The sequence below is a fragment of the Platalea leucorodia genome (assembly GCF_965183815.1).
Source record: "Platalea leucorodia genome assembly, chromosome: 4".
NCBI classification, from domain to species: domain Eukaryota; kingdom Metazoa; phylum Chordata; class Aves; order Pelecaniformes; family Threskiornithidae; genus Platalea; species Platalea leucorodia.
The window spans coordinates 59,260,928-59,274,896 of NC_138826.1; the positions used below are offsets into that span (position 1 = coordinate 59,260,928).

The 13,969-nt window shown below is 40.6% G+C and overlaps 1 protein-coding gene across 20 annotated transcripts in view; it reads right to left on the minus strand.

Annotated features, from left to right (window-relative positions):
* Positions 1 to 13,969, minus strand: part of CACNA1C (calcium voltage-gated channel subunit alpha1 C) — a gene marked incomplete at its 5' end in the record, with an annotated part of 481,188 nt that overhangs the window by 132,462 nt on the left and 334,757 nt on the right. For all 20 annotated transcript variants that reach the window (XM_082309318.1, XM_082309328.1, XM_082309322.1 and 17 more), the window contains one exon: positions 9,668 to 9,840. In XM_082309318.1, coding sequence (XP_082165444.1) covers positions 9,668 to 9,840 — 173 coding nt within the window. The remainder of the gene's footprint in view (positions 1 to 9,667; positions 9,841 to 13,969) is intronic.

Consider the following 13,969-nt stretch of genomic DNA (forward strand, 5'->3'; position numbering starts at 1 on the left):
TTTCTCCATACTGTGCTGTGACATCAAACACAGGCTTGAGATAAACAACTTCTACATCGCGTTTGGTTAGATGGGATTTACCTACCCTCAGCAGTAACTATCAGCAGAGAGGAAGGGGAAGAAGGATTTCAAATGGTTGCTTGCTTTTTGTTTTATGATCAAAGCTTCCTTTCAACCAGAAAGAGAGAGAAAAACTGGGAAGTTGTGAAATCTACAGGACAACGAACCTAAATGCTGCTTTTTGATAAAAGCTGGGTTGTTAAATTATATTACTAATAAAAACCAAACCTGTTGATTAACTTACACAGAGCGAACCATCTACACATTCAGGGGAACAAGAAAATTTTATCTGTTGAAGTGATTAAGATGATTATGGTGAATTCCCAGAGAAGGAAAATAGTTCAAAACCACCCTGATCAAACCGGCAAATGCCTTGTGTGATGCAATCCAAGGTCAAAAATCTGGTCTAGAGGGAAGAGAATGGTGTGAGAGACTCCGGCACTGAGAGGGCAGGTGACCTTGAGAACACCGTTTAGCCTTTCTGTGCCTTTTTCTTTAAATTAGGCAAAAGAGCCCAGAACAACATTTCTTCCCTCTCCAAATATTAACCTGCATAAATATTTTAAAGAATCAATGTTGTATATGAAACTTCTAAGCACAACTTGAATGCCAAAGTTTTTAATTTCACTTTGTTGAGACAACTAATTTTTTCCTCTCTAAGTATTTCCTTTTTTCTCCTCTTGGAAAGAGGGAGGAAGACAAAACAATCAAGGATAAGGCCCTACTACTTCCTTGCTTTTTCACTCACAATGAAAAAAGAAAGCCACATGTGAAGAGAGTCAGGAGGGAAGTCTACTCTCAGTTTTGTTTTCATTCCAATAGGAAAAAGTCAAATGTTGGCGTCATAGTTTTGTTGACATTGATGGAACATGGGGCAAAAGTGGAAGCACAATCACCCTAAATGATCTTTATTCTGCTACTTCAGCTGCACGGAAAGTTACACAATGAAAGCGACACTTTTAAATGGCAGCTTTACTTTCTCTCACCTACAGCGCTGAATATCGTTGCCCTAGGAACTCTGCTACCGCAGCTACCTAAAGGGTCACTATGAAGCCTCACAAATGCTTTCTCATTCTTTTCTAACATATGTTGTTTTTCCTTTTTAAGATATAAAAGTTTATCTGGGTCTGATTCCACATTTCCTTAAGTACAGCTATGGAAGCAAAATGTTAGTAACGACAGTGGGCCAAATTCATGCCAGATATAACTGCATTTTAGCCTGTGGAATTGTGCACTGGGCAAACAGTATTATCTGGACTATTCAGTTCTGTAAGCAATTTCAGATCCTGAATACCTCATGCTCTCCCTTTGGCGGACGACAGTTACACAATATTGAAGTCATGTGTGAGCAGAGAAGCCTCTGGCGCATGAAGACCTCACATTGGGCAACATTTTCAAGCGCTGACACTTGCATGTTTTGTTACTAACCTCAGATGAAACAGATTGGGGCCCAAGTCCTTACCCAGGCAAAATCCCCAGCAACTTTAGTAGGATTTTTGCCTAAGGACTGCAGGAGTGATTCAGCCCAATGTGAGAACTAATGTCCCTGAAGCTTTTTCTAGGCAGCATGCTAATTATAGACTCCAGCTTGACATCTGTAGCACAAACCCATGCAGCATTTTGCAATCTGAGCTTCTCTGTGAAGAAGAGAACAACCACACAACAAAACCAAAGCTGACTTATCATTTACAAAGGCCTTTTAGTAAGTGCCCTCAAAGTGTAGTATTTATATTAAGAGCAGCGTATGAGCTACTTCAAAAGATAGCAAGGTAGAAAAAGGCCACTGGGACCGTTTTCTACAATGCATGCATTGGGCACAGCACACGCCTGGGAGCTGCTGTCACTCCTGTCCAAGCAAACCACGTTTTGGAACCTCCGCAGCTGAGTACATGGAGGTTTGTTTTTCCCTAGAAGAAACTGGTGGTGCAGCAAACACCAAACCCCACTTCTTTTGTCCCTCTGTCTCCAGGTGAAAGAGAATAAATCTCTCACAGTTACTAAACTCCTTGTGAAACACCTATCAGGCGCCCTTGTGAAATGCCTACACTTGCTGGCACTGCAGCTATTCTTTTCTTAGTTACCAGATGATTATTTTCCACAACAGTGGACAACGATAAAGGCAGATGACATTGTGCTTTCTTCCGCTTTAGGTGAGGTTTTGACAGATAATAAATCATTTTACAACACTGGCTTTTATTTCCTTGTATTTACGCATGGAAAGCAAAATGCAACCAAGTTATATGATACCATTCTTAAATCACCAACTAGTGTTGGAGGAACTAAACTGATAAAGGTTTCTTTTTCCAGCCTGTGCCTCTTAAACCTTTTGCTTAGAGGATCTTAAATCCCATGCGAGCATCCTGTGGTTTTTTTTAATTGCTTTTTGACAATAGGCAAAAATCCTATAAAATATCAAGCTGTACATGCCTGTCAAAGGGTGGTTGCCCATGTCCTTCCAGGTGTATGTGAAATACATTGGGTCAAATTCTGCACATGAAACTAGAAGAAATCAGGGTGAACTGACTTGCTGTCAACAGAAAAGTTCAAGTGCGTTTTAAGTGTGTTCTGTTAAACAGGAAACAAAAATTAACTCAGTACATCATCTTTTTGCTCGTAGAGTAAGAAGACACAATTTTAAGACAGTGATGGTCAAGACCGAGTTTAAAATAGACACCTTGTAAATATACTTTCTCATTTCCCCCCTCTACATCTTCCGTGTTAATTTCCTAGCTGTGCATTTCCCATTATATTTCATCATAGAAAATGCACCAAGAGTTTTTTAGGCCACCCTGAAATTTTAGCCTGTAACCAAGTCTTTGAAAACCCTGTTATGTACTTTCTGCCTTAGACATTATCCCATAGCACCATGCTATTTTTTCAGGTTGAAAGTAATAAGCTGCTTCGTTGTCAGCACACTAAGCACATGATTCGGAGGCCACAGAGCAAGCTGACATATGAAATGACTAAATGTAAAATTTGAACAAGTTGGTGTTCTTTTGTCTTGGTATCCCGATTAGATCCGTGCACAAAACTCTCTCTAGCCAACAGCTTCAAACCGCTGCCTTTTCCAAAGGGTTGCACAGGATTTAGTGACAACTTCCATTAAAGTCAATGGAAAGTATTTGGTACACAGCCTCACTGAAATCAGCAGAGTCTTCTTATGGTATAAAAGTTGACTTTGCAAGAGGAAGTCAAGTCAACAGGAATTTGATAGATAAATCCTAAAAAGCCTGAACTTTTAGAGAAAGGTGGTCATGCTTTTATCCCTGTTATATAATAGAGTCAAACTACTATTGGAGCTTTTCGGAATAAAACCCTGTTTGGGTTGAAATAACTGAGGCTTCTATTTCTAGATTTCTCAAATTTCTCTTTTCCTATTTGAACCATCAGCTCTCCTGTTCTCATTTCTGTCCTGATGTTCAGAAGCACAAAATGTTTCCATGAAAGACACAGATTTTCCAAAAGTTCTAGTGGTCCAAGAAGTCCCAATTTCTCCTAAAAGTTTTACTTTTGCAGCTGAAAACTCCCTCCCTGTCTCAAAATCGTTTTCTCCTAGGGAAGACTCTCATAAGCCTGTGATTAAATGCACTCTACTGCCCAGTCATGACTAGTGCTGTTCACAAGTAACACTGGTTGTAGGAGTGAGACAAAGTTTGTGGTCCACCAAAAAGTTATGTTGCAGTTGATTCCTTAAAGGTAGTGAACTCGGATGTTAACAAACATTTCCAAAGGTCACTAAGGCACTAAAATAATTGCTCTAAAGGTGAAGATTCAAGACTATTTATTTTTAAACAGCTTAGTTTTTTACGTATTTTAGAACCTGCCTGTATTTCTGTACTTTTTGTCTTTAGTAGGGCACTTTCTATTTCCACTTTAACTGAGGCATAAATCTGCATGTACAGTCAACCTCCCTCCCATACCTTTCATTATTTAATGTACTGTCTGAAGTATTGCTATATGCTTTTGATAGGCAACGCATTGATTTGTATTGCTTTTTCTGCTGTGTTACATTAAAACCTGATTATCTACAGTCATCAGTCCTATTACAATAGAGCCCTGGAGTATGATTAAACTTTAAATTTTTGTAGGGTAAGCTACTTGTGAATCAGCTCTTGAATTTACAGTACTACCTTGGATATAACTTAACTAGAAGAATGAGTTGTCTTGAATCACAGAATGCCTTTGTTATCAGATCCCAGGCCAAGCAGTGGGCTGTGTTACTCTTAGGGACTCTGTTGACATTAATGTGGTCATACTGACACTGCAGACAGCAGCACCAAACAGAACTGAAATAGAGGGAAACGAAGGGAGGGCAGAATCTGAGCAGTCAGAAACATCAAATTACTTCTCCCTGCCCATTCACAGCTTTTTCCTGACCCCAGTGCAGTCAATGGGAGTTTTGCCAATTAATTTCAATAGGAGGAGAATCTGGGTTGGATTGAGGTTTCCTGCTTCTGCCCACAGCAACACAGATGCATTCCAGATCACTCTCAGGAAGAAAAAAAAAAAAAGGGCCAATTCCCAGTTACTGTAGCAACAGGAGGGATGGTTCTCTTTGCTATCATGTAATTTTGAAATTCAGTAGCTGTTTTGTGCCATGACATGTGTTTCTCTCCTCTGTCAAATTAATGTTTTCTTCCCGTGCGGAAGGCCCATCAGGGAAAGAGCATAGAAGAAAACCATCAACACAAACAGCCCCCAGAAGCCTTTTCACATTTCCCACCTCACATCTGCCATAATGGCAAAATCATGTTTGCAAACAACAAGGAAAAACTGCCTTAAACATGCACTTCCCAAAACACAGAGAATGAATTCAGCCTGCTCTGTGAATGCCCCTCTATGCATGTGAGAGACAACTGGTAATAAACTGCCTCAGAAGAATGCCAAGACCTCTGCTACGGAGAGCATCAGCTAAAGGCTGCACAGATTGTCCGACTCTGGCTGCATTTATCTTTCTTTCTCACCCTTTCCTCCACTAAGGCTCTTGTTGTTGTAGTCCTTGGACTTGTTGACCATTTCATTAAGGGTTGTAAACACCCAATGAGACTTAGGGCAAGGTTTGACAGCTTCAGGAAAGCAGTGGCATATACAAAATATGACTGATGATGCCCTAAGGACTGGCACAGGCAGCCAAACCAAATGGGGATGCAAGTGAATTTCTCTTCCCTTCCACCTTGTGTTCTCTGTTTTAAGGGGGCAGTTCCTATGCTGACAGGCAGGCAGCCCTCTCTACAGAGTAAGAGGACAGCAAAACCTGCCTCTGCAGCCAAGGACAGAGAAGAAACTGGAAACATATGTTCTCTGTGTTTGGGATGATTCAGTTTAGGTAGACCACCTGGGTCAGAGCCCAGATGCTGTAAACTGCTGAATCTTAGAGTTTACATTAGCTGAGACTCTAGTTTAATAAATATATTTTAATTAAACTTCTGAACTCTTCTGATATTCTTTATAGAAAAAAAACCCAAACTTCCAAACAACCTCCAAGGGGAAACTGAGGAAACAAAAACTGATGTGACTTCTTTAAAGTAACGGTGTGAGTCACTGTCAGAGTTCAGGCAGGAGCCCACAGCTCCTGAGCATCAGTGCAATATATCTGATGCAAAGGCAACCCCTAAAGCATGTTAAGCTAAAACAGCAGCTTTGGGAGGTCTGAAATGCCCTGTGCACTTCAGTGAATTGATATCTGAAAGGCTGAGGGCTGATACCTTAAAAGTCAACATTATTAATTAATTCATACCGAACAAAGTGTGCTGGCAAGAGGCAGTAACACTCTTCTGTGGAGTTTGGGACGTTGTGCTAGAGATAGAAGGCAGTGAGCTTTGAAGAGTGCTTGAGAGAGAAGCACACTGAAGCTGCATATGAAGCATCTGAGCTTTTTCAGCAAGAGCTAAACACAAGAAGACATCGGACCATCAGCAATGCAAGCTCAGCAGAGCTATCAGGTGGGATTCAAATTTCTTGGGGGCAATCAAGCCAAAGAGATTCCTGAGGGCATTTTCAACTCTGCCTGAACTGCTGTGCCGTCTGTCCCTTATAGTTGGCGTTTATTTTGTACATGGCTTTTGGAAGAGAATTAATACCATCTTTCTCCCTCAGTTTAACCCTACTGGTGATTGACTGCTGGCAAGAATGCCAAAACATTCCACACAGTAGATAACACACACAAAAAAAACCCAAACAAAACACCCTGTCACTTACTCATGGCACCTTTTCTGTGGTATTATCTTAAGCTGAAGCCATTAAGGAAAGGGCCTCTAGTTCTCTGTTTGATTTGGTTACACAGTGTTCATTCAACCCATTTCTAGCAGGTATCTATCAAGCCCCAAGAGCAGTACAGCGGCAATGTGACACAGCTTCAGGAGAGCAGACAGGCCTTGTCAGAGCTGGTTAGTAAACTAGTCTCCAGCACCTGCCTGGGTTGAGATGGTTCTGTGAAAGGTATGTTCATAGGTGGTTAAGATAAGCAAGATGTGGAATCACATAGGTAGGTATAGTAAGTATACCAGCAGTTTCTTCCCATATGACATACATGACCGATAAGCATGTCAACCAATGAAGTGAGTATGACATCTTAGGAGAGGACGCCTGCAAGCTATTTGGCTTTGAAAATACATTCTCACTTCTCATGTGAATAAAGATTGAAATTCAGAAGTATTAAGAAATACAACAGAGCTTAAACAATACGGTACCTGCAATTGTGCAAAAGTAAATACAACAGCCAGAATGTGAGCTCCGCAACTCTGCTGGGTGGGGGCATGCATCTGGGTATTTTTATTGGCCTCGTGATGGGGTGGGGGGTGTTGCTCTTTATCATCTGTATCCAGAGGCTATTTGCTTCCTCACCAGAGGACAGCAGCACAGAGACCCTTTACTTCCATAGTCAAAAAAGCCTGTGGCGGGAAGAAGGCCAAGGTACGGCACTGGATAGTACACCAAAGCTAGAAGATACATTAATATAGCATTCATAGATACAGGCCACAGGTGCTAAGAAGAATACTGCTAGCAACAGCCTGCTCTAGATGGGGCACATATGTCAGAAGAATAGGCAAATAAACTTCATGGAGTGACCTGTTTGCTTGGTCTCTGCTATTCTCTGGTGCAGAGACTTTAGTTAGCATGACCATTGTTCCCAGTACATGGCCAAAATCAGTCCATGGCCTTCCTTTGCATCCTGAGCAATTCATCTCCACAGAGGTATAATTCTACTGTATAGCACTAAGCACTGAGATATCTGTTCCGAAGCCTGGTCTGTCACGTAACAAAAACAGATAATGTGACCCAAAACCACAATGTCACAGAGAATGATATGCTGTGTACTAGGGACTGGTCAGCAACCACTGCCCTTAGACCCGACCCTTGGAATCAATGGCATTGAATCATAGAATTCCAGGCTGGAAGGGACCTCAAGGGTCCAACCTTTCTTGGCAAAAACACAGTCTAGACAAGATGGCCCAGCACCCTGTCCAGCCAAATCTTAAAAGTGTCCGATGTTGGGGAATCCACCACTTTCCTGGGGAGATTATTCCAATGGCTGATTGTTCTCATTGTGAAAAGTTTTCCTCTTCTGCGCAGTCGGAATCTCCCCAGAGTAACTTGTACCTATTACCCTTCATCTTTTCCATGTATTCCATCTTTTTCATTATTAGTTTGGAAAACAAATGGGTAACAAGTTAGTTTGCTAATAGCATGCAATTCTGTCATTAACAGCCAACTGTGAAACTCTAGAGAACTTGTGAGATGTAAGAGGACTGATTTTATAAACCATATCTTACAAAACTCGCCTTATTAAATTGAATAGGAAGAGCTAAAGCAAGCTGAGCATATTCAGTTCTTAACTTTACCACCCATAAAAGGAGCTTGTTAGCTCAAATGTGGATTGACACCACGCCACAGCACATGCAATGAATCTACATCTGACACAGTTCACAACTCTTTTACCAAAGCAGCATTATGTTTGTGTTAATTAAAAAGGAAAAAAACTTCAAATCTGCTAGTAACCAAGGCAGGTTCTCATCATGCTACCTTACCAGTATGCCCACACTTTAGCAGGCGTGTCCCTAAGAGGAAATGTGATAAACATGACCCAGTTCCCACTGAAGTCAAGGGAAAGCCTCCTGGTGACTTCAGTGCAGCTGTGTGTCAAGCCAGCCATTGGCCTCCCCACTCAGATGTCATATAAGTATACCAACCAGAGACTACTGCAGTCAAGTTCGGCTTTTTTTTTAAATAGGAAATTCTATCTACAAAGTAATTAATCTGGATCACCAGACATCACCTTCCGTGTATGATATGCATCAGAGCTGCAAATTTTGGCCATGAATAATAAATTCATTTCTGAGTGATTACTGAGGTTAAATTGAGAAAGTAAGCTATATGTCCTATGAAGCACCAATATAAATAAAAACAACCTGATTTGGGGAAAGTCTGAGCAAGTCACCCCAGTGAATCCTTCAAGTCCAGACACTTAAGTATCATGGGTATGACCTGATATAATGACCCCGCTTTTTTTTCTAAAAGAACTTAAATGTTCTGGCAGCAACAGGGAGCAGTGCTTACTCCCCAGATCACAAGCATCTGATACAAATCTTCCTTTACTCTGTAGGCACAACTTTCCCATGTCCAATCTTCCTATTACTAGGATATGTTTCTGATTGGATCATCCCATGGATTTTACTTGTTTGGTAGGAAGGGTGATCTCTAGGGAAATGTTTCATGTCTTCTCTTCCAAAATCAAACTAGGAAAACGCACATTTTTGTAATGAAAGCTAAGCGTAGAGCCAGTGTCCATTAACAACTGTGTAACTGTCTAAAGGTTCCAACTCTGACATTTCCCAAGTGCATGACCCACAATGATAACTGCTAGGTGTTTCTTAAGTGTTACATAGCCTGTACTGGTAAAAGAGGAGGTAGAAGGAGAAGATTCAATGAAGGTAATGAAATGCAGGGAATCACTGCTTTCTTCAAGCCCTTCCTTCCTGAGGATTTCTAATAAGAAGAAATAGTTGGTGAATTCGCACTTTCCACAAACATCATCTCAACTCCAGAACAGAAGAGTAAGAGATAGTTCTATTACAAGAAAGGTCTGAGCGCTTAATTCCAGCCTGGCAAAAGCAAACACAATTCCACTGATTTCAACGGAGTTACAGATGGCCCACTTAATGTACAACAGGGCTGATTTGGCTCTTCTCCCATACTGTAGCACTGCTTTGCCTTGAAACCTTTGTTTTCGAAGTAATTAACCATGTGTCAACAGTCTGCAACACTAAACTGAGACTAAATAAATGGAGATAGGTGTATATTTTAAAACTTATCCCAGTAGTGGACTTCTAACAGCAAGTACCGATCTTTTTTCTGTTTAATATCAGGATCTTATGTCAGTATCACAAACAAGAAACTGAGGATCTGCAGAACAATATAAATTATTGTACACGTATTTCTCCCGCCCACAGTTTCCTACAGGAATTAAACTGGAATAATGTATAAGCATAGTGAGAGTCTCAGGAATAACTTGTTCTTCCTTATAAGCAGTCTCAGCACTAGAGCAGGTGCGCACGGGCTCCCTTGCTAAAAGCACAGAGAGAGAGACAGACAGAAGAAAATTGCTTACTGTTTCGAGGCTTCTCCTCATCCATGCCTTCATCTTCATTTTCTGGGTCAATATCTTCTGCTTGAGTTATCCAGTCTAAGTACCCTTTCAAATCCTCCTCTAGCTGTTGTTTTTCCCGTAACTTCTGGAAATCGCCCCGAGCCTTAGCCTTCTCTCTTTCTTTGGAAAACTCCCTAGCAAGAGGGAGGGAGGGTCAGGGCATGGGCAGAGGGAAGGAAGAGATTGAAAAACAATGGGTTAGATTCATATCCACTAGAAAGTCTTCACATCCCGTGTAGCACATCCAGCTTTCTCTATTCTTTCAAGACAGACACATAAATGGATTATCCTTGCTAGATACACATGTAAAACAGCTGGAGTGTCCACATTTTTACCAATGCTTAGGAAAAGATGAATACCTTTTTTAATCCTTTCATTCTCCACATTTGATTGACAATTCAAATAAAACGCATATGTAACATTTATGTACAACACCATACACTTTCTTATATTCTTGACCACTTGATATTCTCCAACAGTTATCCATAAATACCTATATGAATAATGGTTAATTTAATTCAATGATGAACTGCTTGACAATAATCTGACATCTGGAGAGTGAGATGGTGGCTCTAATTTTTAGCCAGGCTTCAATCTGTCCTTAAGATTATATGTATAATCACAACAATATTGGGTTAAGTGTACGGGTAATTAATGGTACTCACAATTCTGTACACACTTAATTATGGGCAATTTCATCCACAGTACCGGACAATATATTTGAAAATTCAGACCTCAGTGTTGTACTGCAGACTTTCAGTATTCAGGGCTGTTACCTGACATGAAACAAGTTTTTCAGATCTCAAACTGGGTAGACAATCATGATAGATTATGTGTAGACAAAACTAATAGTTTCTGCCAGAAAGCGAACTAGTGTTGACAGTTGATAGTTTTGTGAAAGACCACTGTTGGGAACACAGGCTTAAAACAGAGGGCATAGGAACAAGAATTTCATGTTCCTTAGTTATGAACATGGCTGCTTGCTTTGCCTTCTTTTTGGCTGTGGTGCTGCTTCTTCCTGTCTTTCAGAGACATCTATACTGCATTATTTTTTTTTTCCAGAAATACTGACCTACCTCCATTTAGAGACTCTCCTATGGTTCTAAACCAGGTTTTAAACACTTGTATTTTAAAAAGTAGAGCTTAATGGTTGTGAAAAGTGCTGGAGCAAGAGTACTTAAGCACTGTCTTATATCTGCTGAAGCAGATCACTACCGAAGATGCACATGGCAGATAATATGGCCCTTCTGTCTAGAAATGAGAGGCAGTCATCCTTTCCAATGCATTATCCATTAACTTTGCTCATGACTGTCAGCAACAAGTGGATTTAAAAAAAACTCCACCTAATATTTGTCTTAGGTTTGCTCCTGCAAAAACAAACAGGAAACCTAACGCTAACTTTGGTGGGATAATATTAGGATTATGAAAATCCTACCCAAAATGTTAATGAATGCCACGTGAAGTGTTCTCAAGCAACTGAGATGGAGGCAAGTTTCTAACAGTGATGGTGAAGTACTTCTCTCCTGTCTGGTCCAAAACCCACAGAAAGATTTCCATTGACTTCACAGGCTTTGGATCAGGCTTTCAATATTATCAGCTGTGCACAAATCAGCACTGCAGCAGAATGAAAGTAAGATGATGCCTTTATTTCAAGCCAAAGTATGTGACAAAGTATGCTTGTGTGATCTTCACCCCTGCCACATTGCTGAGGGTTCAGCCCATCCCATGGGACTGTGATAATGAAGGTGGAAATAAAGAAGAGAATCTTTGGCTTCTCAGGCCTGAAGGTAGATCATAGTCAACCCTGGGACCAAACTTAATCGCAAGGCAGAAACAGCTATTGCAAGCATGGCAAGAATGAAAAATCAAATTTTCTCATGCTGGTAGCGATATTTTGCTATTCAAAATGTAAACCAAACAAACAATCCCCAACAACAATAATAAAAACTGTACAAAGACTTTTTAAAAAATCCAATCAATACTAGTTATATTTTCTGCTTTAATAACATCTTTCCTCTGGGTCTCACATAGTGCCTTATCCAAATTAATGAACTCACTCTCAAAGAAAAAAATAAATCACTGAATGAAGCTATATATTATTAAACCTGTTTGATAAATCAAATCCTAATATTTCAATAGTTGACTCCTAAACTGCTTTTTTAGAATCTAGAACAAATGGATAACATTTTGAAAGGGACTGAGCCCTCAACTCCAAGTGGCAACTATTTGTATTTGCATGGATATAACTTGCAAGGAGCTGTTTTAGAAACCAAAGTGGAAAACATCATGAAACAGCCCAGCTTACAGAAAGTGAAATTCCTACTGTGCACTGAAATGGATCATTTATGTTGGATGCATCTAAGCTGCCTGCCTGCTTGGGTCTTTTCATTCCCCACTTATTGCCTTTCTCAAATGGGACTTGGGCTGGGGGGAGAGCTGACTACACTGACGTGAGATTTTAGCATGTCTTTACACTGACTGTCTGCATAGGAGTGAATTTGTAACCCAGTATTTTAATGGCACAAGTAAAAATACTGTGATTGCCTAGTCTAAACAATCTGCAATTGCATGTCTTTTTCCTTTGTAGAATGTATGATATTCCACATTCCAGATGACTGTCCAAAGAAGACAACTTATTTAAATTATCTTAACGTCTATGCTCTACTAACATTAAACCATTGAGAACGGGTGGCTGAGGGAATTGCTAATGCAATTCAAACCACTTCCCATGTGGAATGCCAGGCTGTACTCAGGCAAATGTGGTTCACTACCAGTGGTCATTTACCACCCCATGTGAAATGAGTCGGTGACCTCAGTCCAGTTCCTATTGCAGGCAGGTGTGCACATTACCTCTGCCACCTTTGCAGTTGGCAATAAATGGTCATTGTTTGCAGTTTCAGCAGGGAGGCCAAAGACCAAATAAGCTTTCTGATGGAAGTGCCATCTTAAGTCTGGAGGTGGTCTTCTCAAAAAAGACTGCAATATCATGTCAGGATAAGGTCGACAAAGGCTTGCAGAACTACCAAGCAGTCTGTATCTTGACAGTGAACACAAGAACATCAGTTTAAGAGCTGGTGAATCTGGTTGTTTTTACCAGAATTCAGTTTGTGACACCTTCCTTTGCCTCTCCCAGAGAATTATAAGATATATATATTGCCATATTGCCAATGGAAATACCAAAAAGCAGAGTATTCGGGAGAGGTGTTTTCTCTGTGTGAAGTTAAAGTGGGTCAAGATCATAAATATAAACACCCAGCTCTGTATCCTGTGCTGTTCCAGCAGAAAATTTCTTGTGCCCACCCTGATGATGGACTATAGGTAATTCTTATCTATATCTGATCTCAATATGATTTTTCATGTTTAGAGGAGTAACGGAAAGTGAGCAAAACAGCAGAATTCTAGCAGTTCAAAACTCTTGCTTACTACTAGAAGTGCAGCACAGTCCTTCAAACCTCATCCACCCGGACAAGCACACCAAGGAATGGGAAGGGTTGGAAGAGGGGACAGAAGACTAGGAAAAAGTCCTGAAAGGTGGCAAAAACTGCTCCAGGAGGAGCTACAACCATAGCCAGCCTCCCATTTCCCTTCCTTGGCAGTAAAAGCGTCAAAAGCAGCCAACTGGGTTTTCCAGGATCCTCTCAAAGCAGAAGAAAAGGCTGTTCTCCTGCCCTCCATTCACCCTATGCAACTGCTTGTTTGGCCTGTGTCCTGGGATTTGCATCACTGCTAAGCAAAATATAAAAGAAATGTGAATCTATATGCTTGGGCGTGCGGGTCTGAAAGTTGAACCCACGTTGCCGTTTTTTTTCCTCACTAGCTGACTGAAACAGATAACACAGACGTTGAACATCTCTGATCTCAAGAGACCTCTAAGAGGGACTTCCCTGCTCACAGCAATGATGTGGAATCCTTTTGCCTGGGCTTCAGGAGATCTACTGTGTGATCTGCTGACTGGATATTTCCTTTGGAATACATGAATTTTATATTGTGCTCAGTGAATATAGGAAGAGGATTATAGCTCTATATATGAATACTCTGTCATACTGTTTAGCTTAGCATGTGACTAGTAAATTCATCAGAAGGACCATGAATGGATGACATACCTGAGGAAAAACAAATTACAAATGAGCTCTTTAGGCAGAGCAAAAGTCAGCATTTGATTTTGCAGGTGCAATCAAAGTGTCTTTGTGAGTACAATTAATTACACTTACATATTCAGAAGTGATTAAAAAAAATAAGCTAATCTGTCATTGACGAAGTCTA